Source organism: Dermacentor variabilis, chromosome 2, assembly GCF_050947875.1.
Source record: "Dermacentor variabilis isolate Ectoservices chromosome 2, ASM5094787v1, whole genome shotgun sequence".
Taxonomy (NCBI): Eukaryota; Metazoa; Arthropoda; class Arachnida; order Ixodida; family Ixodidae; genus Dermacentor; species Dermacentor variabilis.
In genome coordinates, this window is record NC_134569.1 from 61,363,010 (window position 1) to 61,378,882 (window position 15,873).

The window sequence follows — 15,873 nt, forward strand, 5'->3', positions numbered from 1 at the left end:
TGCAAGTTCTTTTCAGGGTCAAAAAAGCACGCAGAGCCATTTGAATGGGAGCGATCGAACGTATGGCATCATATTCATTCTCTATGATAGGCTATCCATACCATCAGAAATATTTGTTACTTGGCTACCTCCTCTTTAAACTAGAATAAATATTTAAATATAGTGTGTCTGTACATGGTGCTCCAATGGGAAAAAATCACAATGCCCTTCCACTCTGTGAAGAAGGATGACCAGCGAAGCTGTGTATGTGGGCCCCTTAATGGTGAACTGCACCTCCGCCAAGGGTTGGGCCGGCATTGCGCTATCTTCGGGATCGGCCCACGTATGGGGGGGTGCTTAACGCCTGCTTCACCTCCGCCGCGGGTCGGGCCGGTATAGCACTATCTTCGGGATCGGCCCACATATGGGGGGTGCTTAACGCCTGCTTCACCTCCGCCGCGTGTCGGGCCGGTATAGCACTATCTTCGGAATCGGCCCACGAATGGGGAGTTTTTTGCTTACCACAACGACACGCACATTTCCTTGGACGATAGAGGTATACAGCTTCGCTGTTAAAAAAATAAAAAGAAAGTTGAAGTGAGAAAATACGGATGAGAAAGGCGCCGCTGGTGCTTCTAATGCGCCTGACCTCCTGTTGTCAGGATTCACAGAAATAAAGCGAAAATATGAATTAAAAGCCGTGCACGTACGCGCGAACAATGATGCAGTGAGCTTTTAGCCACAATAAAATTGTAAGTAAAACGGTAGAGGCAACTCAAAAGAAATCTCAAATGGTGTGGGTAGCAGAACTATGGTAATGACATGTGCACATTAGGTGGGTAGGAGGAGGTAGGCTTCGGCAGCGCCCCCCCCCCATCCCTCTCCCGGAAATCTTTAGAGGGGACTCGGGGCCCCTGCGTGCCCCTGTAGTCGGCGCCTATGTAAACGCCTGTCTCCACTTGTACAGACGCCATTTGACTTTAAAGCGGCTGCGTTTGTGGTACTCTTGGAGCCCTAAATTACACAATATAACGGTAATTTAATTCATTCTATACAGTCTCGCGATGCCCGTATGTGCTTTAGAGAGCCACCAACCGTGGCGGCCAGAAACTGTAATCTCGCCCTGGTTAGATTTCCGGTCGCGTCGGCCGCATTCCATTTGGTGGGGAACGTAAAAAGTGCTTGCATGCTTACGTTTCGGTGCTTGTTAAAATAACTTCATTCCGTCAATCCGGAGGCCTACAGTACGGTGTCTTCTATAGCATCTGTGTTGTTTTGGGATAAATTCAATCAGTCAGTTTAATGTTATAGCCATGCCACAGGACGTGTTGACAGACTTCGTTACTTGCGCAGTGGCTTCGAAACTTTTGACAGAGGCTGCACGTTTCTTCGCCCGGGCGGAACTGACAGACGACCAGTTTCGGCAACGGATGTCGCGTTTATCGTCTGTAGGCTAATCGAGAGGCGCGGCCCGCGCGGCCTCTTCATTCGGTGTTTTAGTCTCTGGAAAGTCAAATAATTAGAATTATGCATTATTATTTTTATCCTCCATGCACCGAACTTACCTGGTGTTCTTGAAAGCGCACCTAAAATCTAAGTACTCGAGCGTTTTCGCATTTCACTCCTATCGAAATTCAAATTTAATACGCCAGAGTAATCTCTTGGAGACGCCTGTATTTGCATTTCATTATGAACTTGAAATAACTGCATATTACTCCTTCATCAACATATATAGTCATCTATATAGCCTGGCAAACTATGAAGCACATGTTGATTATAATACTGATTTATGAATTAAGATAGATCGTTGCCTCGCTTGCTAAAGAAAAACCAACACACGTGACGTGCGTGTCACCGAGTTTTTTTTTTTTTTTTTTTTTTTTTCCTTCCTCCATCCCTTCCATTAACGCGTCCTGTTTACGGTGGCCGCAAGGACGGTCACAGCGTCAGCCTCTAAGATGACACCGCGAGCGCGGGGCTCGATATATCCCGCGGGCGGCGCGAGTCGCCGCGCTGACCGTTTCATGCATGGTACGTGGGCGCCCGTTTACACGCGAGGATGGCCTGAAAATACTCTCCGGGCGGTGGCCGTGCCAGAATCGTGCCGCATTCACGGCCGGGCACGCGTCCTTAGCGGTCCCTTCAAAAAATCCGAGCGTTATGGTTTCCCGTCGGGTGCCTCCAGTCCCCTCCGAGTTGCCAATCTTTAAGCGGACCTCCCTCCCTGTGATCCGCGAAAGCCCCGCGCCCGCCCGCCAGTACGCGTTTGTTTTTCTCTTCCTACAAATATAGCGCAGAGCGTCCTTGCGAGCAGGAGCAAGCGGCCACTGCCAGCTGAAGCGCATCACAGTGTTGCAGTTTTCCGGTGAGTATGCAAACTCTGCACGCCTGCGGACCCGTGGGACGGCCGTCCGTGTCTATATGCTCTTGTGCACTCTTGTCGGCGAGAAAAGGTGGTTTCATCGTCGCTTGTTTTAGTGACCGTTGACTAGCGCCTGCTGTCAGCGTCACTTGAAACCTTTGCGTGGCGAGTCGTTCGCAGCCGCAAAAGAGAAAGGCAGTCAGTCTTAGTTTTGGGTGGGAATCGGCGTCTCGCAGCGTCCTCTGCAAAGCTTCCGGGCCAATTCTATTTCGGGGAAAGGTCTATTGTTGTCTCTCTTGTCTCCGGCTCAGATCGTTCTTGAAGCGCTACAGGTAAGTGTCTGCAGCTGTTTCGCTTTGATTGTGGGCTAGCTGTATATTCCGCGACAATTACGTTTGCAGTTCCCGATGAATAGTCGCGCGGATGATCGGCGACGTAGGAAGAAGTACAGTTTCGGTTTCGTTACGGCATGCGATTCTAAAGAATAATTTTATGCTTTTTTTTCTCTTACTGTATGTTCCTTCAGTGCCACTTTTAAACAATTTCTTTTTATGTATGTGTGGTTGTTTATCCGCTTCTCTTCGTTGATATGTGTGTTCGCAAGACAACAAATTCAATTTTCTGCTGGTAAAATTTCATTTTACTAATCGTGTTGCCATGAATTCTTGCACTCTACGGGAAATTCAACTGAATATTTAACGGCTACAAATACTTGAGCGATGCTGGAGGGAAAGCAAAAGAACAGCATAACAAGGCGCGTGGAGCAAAAAATACTCCACTCATAAGCTCATATCCCTTATTTAGCCGCTCGGAAACCGAGACAAGCCATTCGCAAGCCGACTGACTGCGGCACTGGAAGTGAGCGCATAAAGAGTGATGAACGGGTGACCGGTCGTGGACAATTTATGCTCGTGGTTGTCGTGCAGCGCACTTTGTTCTCGCTTTGTGAGGGTCTTTCGACCAAGAGCACGAGAATATCTACAGGGGCACTGGTCCTTAGTAGGAAAGAAACTCGAGCTCTGCAGTCGGTCTGCGGAGTCGGATCGCTGCCGTTCCGTCGCTTGCCCGTGTCCGGATCCCGTTTCTTCGCTGGCAAAGCGATGTCAGAGGACAGCTTCGAAAGCATTCCCGAAGTGAAGCTCGACAATGGACGTTTCAAATACGTTCTCATCAAAGTGCACGACAAGAACGACCCTAACCGCAGCAAGCTGATTGTGCGTGGATCCGCATCGGCCACTTACCACGCAGATATCTACGAAAGAGAGATGAGCAAGATAGAATCCATCTCTGGATTGGAGACGGAGTGCTTGGGTGGCGGAAGGATCATCCACAATCCTGACTGCGCCGAGATCAAAGTGTTCGGGTACTCTCAGGGATACGGCCAGGCAGACCACAGCAAGGCCGTGGAAGTACTGAAGCGCAACTTTCCGGAATACAAGTCCATTACGTGGTCGAACGATGGATACTAATATCTACACTGTATTGTCAATATAGCCCAAGTAGTAATTTAAAATAAAGTAACCACTTCACTGTTTTCTGCGTCTTTTCAAGAAAAGCGCGCTGGGCTGCACTGATTTCTTTCGCGCACGGTTCTGAAACGAAAGCGCGGCTTTGGTCGCCGTGGCTGCTGTCGGAGCTAGTAGTCATTGGCTTGGATGGGAAATTATTGAATACAAACGCAGGGTGTGTGCATTTCGTTGCAAACGTGACCAAACGCGACTTCATGGAATAATCATTTGACTCGGTCAATATGTTGAGAATCAAACGAAACGTTGTAGTGCGTTCACTAATACCGGTGTCGCATGGCGCACTTTTGAACCCGATCCGGATCGAATTTCTCGGTCGTGATTGGCTCCTTTGAAGAAAATGCGCGAGAGAGCCAATCGCGGTCGAGAATTTCGATCCGGTTCAGTCCAGATCGCGATCAGAAGTGTATGTGTGACACCGGTATTAGATTAATACGTGGCAGCGAGTTACCATGGCGTAGCAGTATTTCCAGCACTTGGCCGCAAATGATTATTTAATGGTAGGCTTCATTTTTCATGAAACAGCGATGCATGCCAAGCTCCCTAGCATTGTCTTTATAAGTTCCAGCTTTCGTGGGCATTTGTGAATTTACATGCTAATTAATAACATTGTTTTCAGCCAAACATGTCGGCCTTGAGTGGAATTCCAGATGTGGCTTTGGAGATTGGACGTAGCCGGTATATACTTGTGAAAGTGCATTTGAAGGATGATGAAGAAACCTACAAGTATGTTGTCCGTGGCTCTGTTCTAGCTGCTAACCATACAGAGGTAAGGGTAGGGGACAATCTTCAAACATGCCTGAAGTCATGCATTGGTTAGCACCCACAAAAGAGTCCGTATGTGCAGCATGAAAATTGCTTTTACTGATCCATCTTGGTAACTACTATGAATGATTAAAGCTGAGATGACACAGTCCATAAGTGATGCATTTCTCACAGCGAGAAAGGTTAACAGATCTGTGAATGACTGATTCTTGCTTCTTTTATTCCCTTTGGCTATAATTTGTGTGCTGTCTGCTGTGCCATTATTGTATTGTACGTGCTTCTTAACTTGCTGCTGGAAATACCTGAGCAGTTGACTGATTGGCCAGTTTAAAGTTATAGCCTGCATTACTAATTATGTTGTGAACTAGTAGCTGGTGTGCACCAGGAAAGAAATGAAATTGCTCTCACTTTGAACACATGGATGTTTTAAATATTTATGCTGCGATGTGAGGACAGATCGTCCAATATGTTGTGAACATGTACAAAAATATCATCCCGCCTTTCTGTTTTTACTCTTGGATGTGTGCTCACAAACATTTAGCATCCTCTGCACTGGTGCAGGGAGACATTGGAAAGGTCTACTGGGGCTCATGAGCAGTTCATACTTGCTGAGGCAGTATGGGTAAGCATGCGTGTCGGTTTGGTGTTCTTTTCAAGGAGCTTAAAGCAACTTCAGACAGTGATAAGCTTACGAGGCTGAACAGAACGTGCTACACACTTTGTTCTCACCTTTGTGCACACAGGTGTCCTTTCTGAGCATCATTTTGGTTTGCTTAGGAAATCCTGCAGCACTGACAATTTCACACCACATGGTGATTTGCTGAACAGAATGTAATTTATTGAACGCCTACAATTGAGCCCCTGCTGGTGATCAGATGAGAATATGATGCCTGGGTTGTGTGTTCTTCTGATATTTTTATTGGAAGGTGAAAAACAATAATAATGAGTCTTTTCAAGTCTACATTTTGCAATTAGATGCATTGTTGTAAGTGTGACAGGCTCTCCACAGTCAGGACTGATATAAAGCTCTTGCTAGCCACTTGTAGTCCTGGATTGTTATCAGTGGCATATCTTTTGTTAATACTCTAGTCTGCCTCAGAATTGGTGCATGCGCTTTGCACATGCTACAGTAGTGCATGAGAGTTCACAAGAGGAATGCAGGGAGTGTGTTATGAATAGTAATTAAAGCCTTCCAAGTTATATCGTGCACGTATGGTCAGTGCCATGTAATGAGACAGAATGTGCTATGCGACTAAGATTTAATGGAATGACTTTGAATATTTACATAAAGCTCACTTATGATGAAGTTAGATACATAAACTTTTAACCTTTATCAAATGGAAAATTTGTCATCTACATGAGAGCAGCATGAACCTTCAAAGGAAATGCAAGTAGATTCCTCAGAAAGCTTTGCAGTTGAAGAAAAATTGGCGATGGCGATGGAGTGCCATCGTAAGCGAGAAAGGCTCTTGGCAGCAGATAGTTAGCCAGTTTCTTTTAAAGAACTTGAAATCGTTGCAAGTTCAGCGCTCAATCTGTCGTTTCGTACTCTTCCTTCCCAAGTCTTTATTTTTCTTTTCTGGCACAACAATGTATTCTTTAGATCCCAACCAACTCGCCCAGCAACAAGTTCTACTCACCTAAAGGAAGTCATTTGTATTTTAAGGTGTTTTGTAAATATTAAGTTTTATTCATAGAAAGCTGTGCATATTGGGACATTTTGTTTGATTATTTTCACTCCAAGTAATCTCATGAATGAATTTCCTAAAATATTAAAAAATTTATTCAAACTGGTATCGTACTTCTTTTTCTTTTAATGCTAAAAAAAAATGTTTTGCTTAAGAAATGTAGTTTCATCAGTGCATGACACTAAGCATTCTTCAGTGTTCCATTTGATGGTTCCAAATTAGGTGAACTGTAATCCTTTAATGATAAAGAAAGAATGACTTTTTGCTCTATGCTAGCCACACCTATGTAATATGACAAAAGAACACAGACATCAACTGCAAGACATCACCTGCACTGGGGCTTTGTGAGCAAGTTTTGCGCAGAAGCCTAGAGCTATTATTAATACATACATTTGGTGTGGGAGCTGAAACGATTGCATTCTGTTAAGTTTTGTGGCCAGTACCTTCGTCTTCCCCACGCATTGCCGCACCAAACAGGATTATGTCGAACTCAATCTCACCTGCTTAAAACATCAAATACAGCCCATTTCCACTTGTGAAGATTTGTAACAGCATGCCTATTACTAAAAGGTATCATTATTCTAAATGCGTATCCTTGCTACTCCATATATGACAATTCCTTGGGCATATTGCTGAGTAAGTAGTCGTGTTTTAACACTGACTGGAATTTGAGTTATTTCATGTGCAAACGTCTTGCATTAAACCACAAGCCTTTTATGACTGGTTTGGTTTCCAGTTTAAGGTATGCACTGCAACTATAGTTTAGAATGATGTGCAAAGATGGACAATGACTCATCACTTGTTTCATTCAATAAAAGTTTAGCAGTCAACATTGGTTTATAGGGCAGTACAAAAATGGATAATTAGATGGCTAAAGTTTGGTCTGTACACTGGTAGCTTGCAGTGGAATGCTAGTGACAGAATAATGATTAGATCCGACTCTACATGCAATAGCACATCTCGTGCAGAATTACTGGTCTCAAAATTAAAGAAAGCCTATTTTTACTTTGTCTTATGCAGTTCTACAAGTTGATTTAACAAGGCCTATTTGAGCTATTGAATGCTACCATCGTGCAACTGACACATAATCAAACAGTTTTTATGACAGCGCACTGCCACTGCCGTTTTGATTGAAAGCAATGCCATGTGGATTCATCAGAATAGGGCTGCACAAACAGACATCTTTCTTCTGTGCCTGCAGTGAACATTGATGCAAGATATTTTCTGCCTGCTGAACTAGTAAAGGGTTAACAAAGGGAAAGTGAGGGTTGTACAGGTGAATCCTAGATAATAACGGGGAAATCTGCCAAACTAATTCAGTCACATGTCTTATATTCAACCAGTTTGACAATGCAAGATTAGCATGTGCCTTGCACAAGGGGCTTTGAACAAGTGCTATATGAACCTAGGAAAAAGGATGATCATGTAGTTAGAAGCAGATGCAACTTTAAATCTACAAATGGGAAATTGAAAAATCCAATGCTTCCAACATTTAATAGTGCTACAGGTTGCATCCGTAACATGCGTTTGGACGTTTCCAACACCGGAAGCCAGCACGTTACCATGGTGCATGCAGGACTGCAACAAGCATGCGAGAGGTTAGAACACTTACTTGAAAGCACAGGTGCAGTAGCATGAGCCTTTTCACACGATAGGCGACAGCATAATGGAGATTGTGTGGTCAGGTAGAACTTTCATGAGCAGTGTGGACCAGACAGAGGAAACATTTAAGTAGTCAATGGGACAAATGTTGGAGTGCTTGAAGAATTACATTAGAGTGCCAATTACAGCTACTATGGTCTGCACATTGGACTGATGGAAAACTACCTAATGCATGAACTGGACATAAAAAAAAAAAAGAGGAACTAATGAAAAGTAAATGTAATTTTTGCTTGAATACTAATGCCATGTTCCATTAAAATTTAATCCCCTCAGGTGTAAATTCTGGACTCTGCAAATGTGTCAAAATTTCCATGACTTCATTCCAAGGCACTCAACACTTCATTGCAAGAAAAACAAGGTGGTAGCATAATGATTTGTGCATTTCCTGATGAGTCATAACAAGCATAATTAGGTTGTACTGTTTTGTCATGAATGCTCCATGTTTTTATAAGGAATTAAATTGGCTAGAAACTTATGTACAATTATTTTATTAACTTCATGAACAATGAGCAAGAAAAATTATACGTTGCTGCTGGCACGTTGAACACCACATTGAACATCTTGCCAAACATGGCGAGTGCCTTCAGCAGAGTGATAGACTGTAGCAATTTGAAGCGCATCGAATGTGAAATCAAGGCACTTTGAACATGCAGGAGGGTTCAATTCACCCGAATGCTGCTGCTTCTCGACCGCCACTCAAGGGAACTGGCAAAAACAAATTCTATCCACAAATGTGAACACTGTGCTTGTACAAAGCTGTGCATGCAAGAAAGCAGTTCTTACTCTTGCTACTCATGTTTGCTGCACAAAATATGAAATAGACTATGCAATTGATTGCTAGAATTATGCCCGTCTGCAGCATGTGCATCAGACGCTGTTCATTATGTAGTCTACTGTAAGTTTCATTCAGTGCCTTTTTTACCCAACTTCACTATGCTTACAAGCTAAATGAAAAAATTTCCCACCATTGTGGTTATCCCAAGACGTTAGTGGCATGTGAACTACAGTAGCTCGTAGCGTGCAATGTTCACTATGCACACCAATGCAAGGTTGAATGTGTGCACAACCAGCACATTAAATTGCTGCAGCCAATTCGCAAATATGGTGGCAGGTTGAAAAGCCTTGAAGGCTGGTCTGCCTGTTACAAGATTATTCTCGCAAGCCCAAAGAAAATTTACATGGATATTTTGCACAGGTCCTTGAAAAGGAGACTGCTGCATTGAAGGCAGCTGGCCTGGAGTGTGAATGCCTTGGCGGCGGATACATCATCCACCTCCCAGACACAAAAGAGCTGAAAGTCTATGGCAACTCCCAGACCTACGGGCAAGCGGACCATGCCAAGACAACAGAGATCCTCAAGAAGCAATACCCAACTTACACTTCAATCACTTGGAGCAATGATGCCATTGTTTAACAGTGTGTGTGACATGCTTTAAATGGATTGCCTGGGTGTTAATATGTCCTGCCAATGCAACAGAATGAAAATGTGCTAGCCCGAAAAGTGCCAACACAGCACGGTAAATAAAGTGAGCACAGCCTATTGTCAGTGAGTAGAAAAAAAACATCTGTTTATTGTACAGAGATGACAAACAAGACCCACAGATACCCCAAATGAAATGATAGAAACAATGGCCCTCCTGACCCCACAACACCTCATAATTCCTCCTTTGCCTTCTTTGCGCCAGAACGGTCAAAGCCCTTGAGCTCGTCGGTGGCGTGCTTAGCGATGTACTTGATGAAGTCATCATGGTCACGGCCACCGTCATACCTCTTCGGGTTCTCCTTGTCGTTCTTTGGTAGCCAGTACAGAGTGGGAAAGCTGAAAGTGAACGGACACCAGGAGCGTTACCTCGTTGTGCCAAGTTTTATCCACAGTGGAAGTGTCGTGGACTAATACTGCATTGTAGGCACCAGTATACATTGCCGATTACTCACCCTGTGACCTCGAACTTTGAATGAACATCATTGGCAGTGGCATCCATCTTGACAATTTCAACATCCTCACCAGCAAGCTGGAAAATAACGAACTCTCTTTAGGCAATAGTTACCACAGAAGTGTGTTTCAGCTAGAGTATAGCAAATGGCCTTACAAGAGCACTAATTTAGGTTAATACCATTGACTAACTTGACCGTTCCTGGTCGTATGAAACTTGCAAAGGAATACAATTGTTCCGCACAATGCGTTCGCGGGCTAGTTGGTGCGAATCCATAATTACTTTGTTTAGCGCAAAATAATTATGAATAAAATTGTGTTTACGATAGACATGCAAGTCTTCCAAGAGTTTTAATTTCAACGTCAACTAAATGACGAATTCATTGACTGCACGTGAAAACTTAAAAGCAAACTACCCCTCTAAAAGAAGTTTTGAGCATGAAGAAAAGCTTCACTCAACAGCTTATAATAGCTTAAAGCGATTAATGACAATTACATTAGAGTAGGGCCCTTAGTCAAAAATATGAACACTACCTTGTAGACGACAGCACTAGAGCATACAATTCACTGGCCCAAATAAGATGCCACAGACAACCATTCTTATAAGCTTAGAGTAAGCTGAACTATGTGTAAAGAAATGCTCCTCTCAAATCACTTCCAGTGGCAGCACAGAGAAGTGTAGTATGCCTTATACGACTGTGGAAAAAAAAAAAAATGTGTCCTATTTGCAATGTACCCACCGTCTTGCCAACTTCTTCATAAGTAGGTGCCAACTTCTTGCAATGGCCACACCAGGGCGCATAGAACTCAATAAGGACATCCTTAGGGCTTTCCAGAACAAGCTCCTTGAAGTTCTCGGCAACAGCCACCTTGACAGGACCATCGTTCTTCTCCGGGAGTGGCTCAGACTTGAGGTGTGCCTTAACTTTGCCAGCAACGTAGTTCTCGAGGAACTTCTCCAGGTTTTCGATGCTGAACTCATCGGTCATGCGGAATTTCTCATTGTTGCTGTTACGGACAGCGACAACTGGCTTGTTGCCATGAGAAGACAGGCCATAGTCGTCCATCTCGGCTGCAAAGCTCTCCTTGTTGCTGATGGCAAAGTTGAGTTTTCCCTTGTAATTCTGGGCCACCTTGAGGATCCTGTTGCGCCAGTAGTTGGTTCCTAAAAAAAGTGCAAAGCGTTCAGGCATCGAATTTAACACTTAAAATACTAGAGTTCAAGTAGTCTATTACTCTGGATGTTTTCCTTATTCTAGTGTAAGTGCTGTGAACAGGCTTGCTTGTTCTAGTCTAGGAATGGTCTGTCATGAGCAAAAATGTTGGAACAGCTTTTCAAAGGTGTTGACAACATTAGTCCCATCCTTTAGTCTTGGATGCGAGAAAACATCAACCAGAGCAAGAAATGTCAATGCAACATTCTATGTCTCGCTTTTACGTGGGACCTCTCAAAGCATGATACATGAATGTTTCAACTTGGGCGCCCTGGGCGCCATCATCTGCAGAAGTGCCATTTAAGGGCTGCTAAAAAAGAAACTGATAGAATTACAAGCTCTGCAGTTTTGCCAAGATTGGTCCAGGAGTGTACCACTCATTTATAGCAAATTTGGCTAAGGTGAAATTTCACAGTAGTTTGCCTTCTAAGGTATGGCTCCGAACATTTTCAAGATCCCACATATACACAGAAAATTGGGAAGGACTGTAACAGACAGCTGAATTGTGCCAAGGTCCTTACTGGAAAACAAATTATGCAAATTTGACTCAACTAACACTATATGAGAGAAGTGCACACGAAACTACGGTATTTGTCACCAGCAATGCTACTCTACACCATCACATGCCTTGTTTACTGTACGAGAAAAAAACGTTCCTGCTACGTGCTGCACCTAATGTCACTAAAGGTGCAGTTTCAGGATGAAATTATGACCTTAAGAAGATAGACTAATGGCAAACACCAAATGCCAATAGAAGAAGTTTGGGTTCTGAAAAGCCTTAGTATTTGTTGTGGGAGAAGAGACTCAATTGCCAAAAAAAAGTAATGGCAGCAGGTCACTCTAGAAACAGATGGATACATCATCCAAGCACTGCTGTGGCAGTGTAATCCCCCACTGTGCTGGTTATCTAGGCAGTCTAACTCTGCCCAGTGCTACGACCCTTGGCAAGAGGGCCATACAGGGAGAATCCTATACATCTACAAAAACCACAACCAGAGCAGTGTCAAGACAGAGCACCAACAAGTTTTGCACAAAAATTTCTGTTTAGGCAGCACTTAATTTGCAGTGAAATTCAATGTATTTTCATTAGTGGCTGGTAACCATAATCCAATTATAAATGACAAAAGCTTTACAGGGCACCAAATCGCTATTTTCACAGGGGTGGCACCAAAACCAAACATTGCAATGTTTGCATAAAAACAAGCACCATGCCACACGAGTGCTTCTGCAGTGCCTGAAGAGAACGGATTTTAGCACCTGTTTACAGAAAGCTGCACATTGTCTAGCAACACAATTTCGGATTTTAAACAACAGCATTACATAATGTAATGACCAATACTTGAATTTGAGCTTAAATTGTCATTCTAAACAAGTTTTATTGGTAATCACTGCAATAAAGTTAGTACATGTACACAGCTATAAGTTGAAACAATTAGTATACATGCACATGGTGGCAAAACCACGAACGCTACCTGGGTTTATGTGGTGTCAAGTGGTGACCCTGCTGTGTCGATCTGAAGAAGTGAATTACTTAAGAGAAACTTGACAAAAAAATAATTGGAACATTTAAACTACTAAAACATTTTTAGGCTTTTGGTTAGAAGGCCAGGGTTAAAAAACAGATGGCAAGGCAGGCTGTCTTGTTGCCCATACTTATCCCTTGTTATACCCCTGTCCCACTGGGAATTTTCATGTCATTCAAATCGAATGGCATTTGGTGCAACAAATGTCTTTGCCTGCGGAGGTGCTACACTCAAAAAATTAATGTCATTCGGTGGCGATATCAATGGCGATCATTCCGAAAGGAAAAAAAAAAAAATGTGGCTACTAAAGTAGAACAAGGTAGGTATGAAGTGTTTGCATAAGCAATCCATATATTTAAATATATTTTTGGGACGTCACTTCACTGAAGAAAAGATATTTTAGTAATGCCTATAAAGAAGTTATTCTTTTTCAGACTATGTGGCCACTAAAAGCCAAAACAAGGCTTAGCCACCTGAGTAGCCAATAAATGATAAGTGGCTATGCTTAGCCGTGAAGGTGCGAAGAATAACCGTGTGGCTCAAATACTTGTTTTGAGTAAGTGTCAGACTGTAGTCCCTATGTTGTGAAGTGATAAAGGTTGTGACAATGCAACATTGATAACGGTTTGCCTTCCCATGCTTTAAAATGATAAGGTAACACCAGTAGATGCTGATAAATGTTGCCAATGCAGTCCAGTAAGAACTGCACACCCTAGACAGAGTGAGGTTGGGCAGTGCAGACATGATCATCCTTGTCTATAGTGCTTGGGTATGGCACTTGCAACTCTAGCATTGACGAGTGGTGCTTTGAAACAACCCTTAGAAGTGCAATCCATGCACACATTCTTCAGCATTGCTCTGTAGAGCACCACTCCTGCATTCTTCACAGCAGCAATGAAGGCTGTAATATGTTTTTGCTAGCATGAACTGAAAAATGTCAACAGCCAGTTACTGTGCAAGACAAAGGCATGAATATTTATATTTTTTTGCCAATAAAACAAGGCATGTAGTTTTCAAATGCCTGCCTAAGGTTAAAAGGCCGAGTGGTAAAAGGCAAAAAAGCACAAGCCCGAAGAACAGTCTGCAATGACCAAGTGGGTGGTGCACACTAAGCTTAACTACCTACCCTTGGCATTCTTTGTGTAGTCGACTTCATAGTATGCAACCAAAAGCGGGGCCTCGAACTGGTTGTAGTTGTCTTGCGTCCTGTGACCAACAAGGCCATGGCTAGAAGGAGGAGGGGTGGGGAAAGTAATATTAGATATCTGCTTTCAGAAGGTTTACAGACAGTCATGTCTTGCGAGAAACTCACTAGTTCTCCTTCACGAACTTCTCCAGTGCAGCCTTGTCTGCATCCCCATCATAGACCACCTCACTGTCTTCAAACTTGTTCTTAAGTAACTTGGGCCTGAACAGCACAACTTTGCTGAAAAACGAAAATATAAATTAGTAGCGCACTGAAAAAAGGCAAAGTGCTATCGAATGCCGCAATTATTACTTTGTGTGCCCGTATTTCTTGAGCAAATCCTTGTTGAATGTGTGGCCGAACACCCAGGACTCCCTTTGCTTGTCAGCAACCTTAAGGAAGTGCTCGTGAAGATCAACGTCCTTGTTCTCGAAGAAGCCTAGAAAGTAAGTGGTATAAAGTTTTGCCCTACGCGAATACTTTGCCATGAATATAATCAACGCGCATTATCACACGCGACGAAATTACCAACAATGACGACTTCGTCCTTGTCCAGCAGTTTCTGAAGTTCTTCCGCACTTGTGCATTCCTTTGAGCTGGGCCCTACTTGCGACCGCATGTGCTTGACAATGCCACCTGTTCAACAGATTCAACCTGTTAGTCTTACCCGTCGCTCCAGAACGCCGGGTGCGTTTAACTTACTCGACTCCCGGGGGCCATTGTACTCGGAGGAGAACTCTCCCTGCTTGAAGATCTTGAGGGTGGGGTAACCACTCACGCCATATTTTGAGCACGTCTCTTTGCCGGCGTCCGACGTACAATCAACCTAAAGGTGTGAACTTTGTGTAAACTGCGTCCTAGACGTTAAACGAGACGATAATCTTACCTTGACAAGTGGCACAGGCGGATCGTGCTTTTTAAGCTCTGTGGCCGCCTTTTCATACTCGGGGGCTAACCTCTTACAGTGACCGCACCTGTAAATGAAACGAATAATGCAGATGACATACCCAGAAACTTGCGGTGCCTCGCGGTGTTGTGAAAATCTTCCAAGACGCCAGAGGATTGGTTTTCCGTTTACCGTGACTCACCATGGTGCGAAGAACTCCACAAGAGCTGTGTCGTGTTCTTTAATCTGAACATCAAAATCGGATCCCGAGTAGTCGAGAACATCGCTTCCAAGGGCTGCCGACACAAACGCGGCTAACAAAATTATTCGCTTCATGGCGTGGCCCCAACTAAAGACGTGTCGTGGGAAGAAGGCAGCAGAGCCGTAGAGCCGGCTACTTAAAAGTTAAAAAACAACGTGGCTGTCGTACAGCGACGCCGGGCGAGCTGCGCTGTCGGCGTGCGATTGGTTGAAACCAAGTTTGTAATTGCTGACGTAGCGAGCTTGGTTGCCAGTAGCAGCTAGCTGCGATCACTTCTCGTGCCACCTACCACCTATGCGGTGACGGTTTTCTGCTTTGTATGGTGATTTTGGTCTGTTTCGTTTCGTACGCGGATGTTAAAATGTGACTACGAGGCTTGAAGTGACAAGCGCAATATCAAGCAGTTATTTTTCCTTTTAGCATAACAATATTCAGTTCTGCTTATGAGCTTATGGGTCTCTTCTAGTTTGATGTTGCGAGTTGTGGCTTTTCTTGTTAGTTTCCTGGCGCCATCATTCATAACGTACTTAATATTTTTTCCTCGTTTATTTGCGTATAACCATAGTCTTTTGCTTTCTCTATGGTATAACTCGGAACAGTTGCAGTTGTTTGATGGCTCGAGCATGACCCCATTCTGTCGTATACATAAGTGATTGCTTCGACACGGAGATTCGGTCTTCGAATTGTAAATACGAACACATATTTTAAACTTGTTTTTCAATTTAAATCGTAAGTTGAGACAATCATAAATGTTATTGGGGCAAAGGTGCGATCAACTTCATCCCGGCGGCCATGGTAGAAAAAAAAAAAAAAAGACGCAAGTTATTCCGATTAAACCGTAATTATTTGCACTCGCCGAAGAGTCTCCCTAGGTATGCGAATTTAAT

At 43.6% G+C, this 15,873-nt stretch overlaps 3 protein-coding genes across 4 annotated transcripts; 2 read left to right on the plus strand and 1 right to left on the minus strand.

Annotated features, from left to right (window-relative positions):
- The first annotated feature begins 2,015 nt into the window (after positions 1-2,015).
- Positions 2,016-10,245, plus strand: LOC142571975 (14 kDa phosphohistidine phosphatase-like). 2 transcript variants are annotated; one of them, XM_075680737.1, is made up of 3 exons: positions 2,016-2,344; positions 4,487-4,636; positions 9,178-10,245. In XM_075680737.1, the coding sequence occupies exons 2-3, from the start codon at positions 4,493-4,495 to the stop codon at positions 9,394-9,396; spliced, it is 363 nt and encodes a 120-aa protein (XP_075536852.1). In that variant the 5' UTR covers positions 2,016-2,344; positions 4,487-4,492; the 3' UTR covers positions 9,397-10,245. The 2 variants fall into 2 exon arrangements, with proteins under 2 accessions (XP_075536852.1, XP_075536853.1); XM_075680738.1 differs by lacking the exon at positions 2,016-2,344 and adding an exon at positions 2,433-2,673.
- LOC142571976 (14 kDa phosphohistidine phosphatase-like) lies at positions 3,164-3,876 on the plus strand. The gene has a single exon (XM_075680739.1). The coding sequence runs from the start codon at positions 3,247-3,249 to the stop codon at positions 3,808-3,810; it is 564 nt and encodes a 187-aa protein (XP_075536854.1). The 5' UTR covers positions 3,164-3,246; the 3' UTR covers positions 3,811-3,876.
- Positions 9,534-15,121, minus strand: LOC142571972 (protein disulfide-isomerase A3-like). Its single transcript, XM_075680733.1, has 10 exons — positions 14,927-15,121; positions 14,725-14,812; positions 14,541-14,664; positions 14,367-14,474; positions 14,151-14,277; positions 13,965-14,078; positions 13,779-13,879; positions 10,656-11,080; positions 9,918-9,994; positions 9,534-9,801 (listed from the first exon to the last, which is right to left on the minus strand). Exons 1-10 carry the CDS (start codon positions 15,058-15,060, stop codon positions 9,636-9,638), a joined length of 1,464 nt encoding a protein of 487 aa, XP_075536848.1. The 5' UTR covers positions 15,061-15,121; the 3' UTR covers positions 9,534-9,635.
- Between the last annotated feature and the right edge of the window lie 752 nt (positions 15,122-15,873).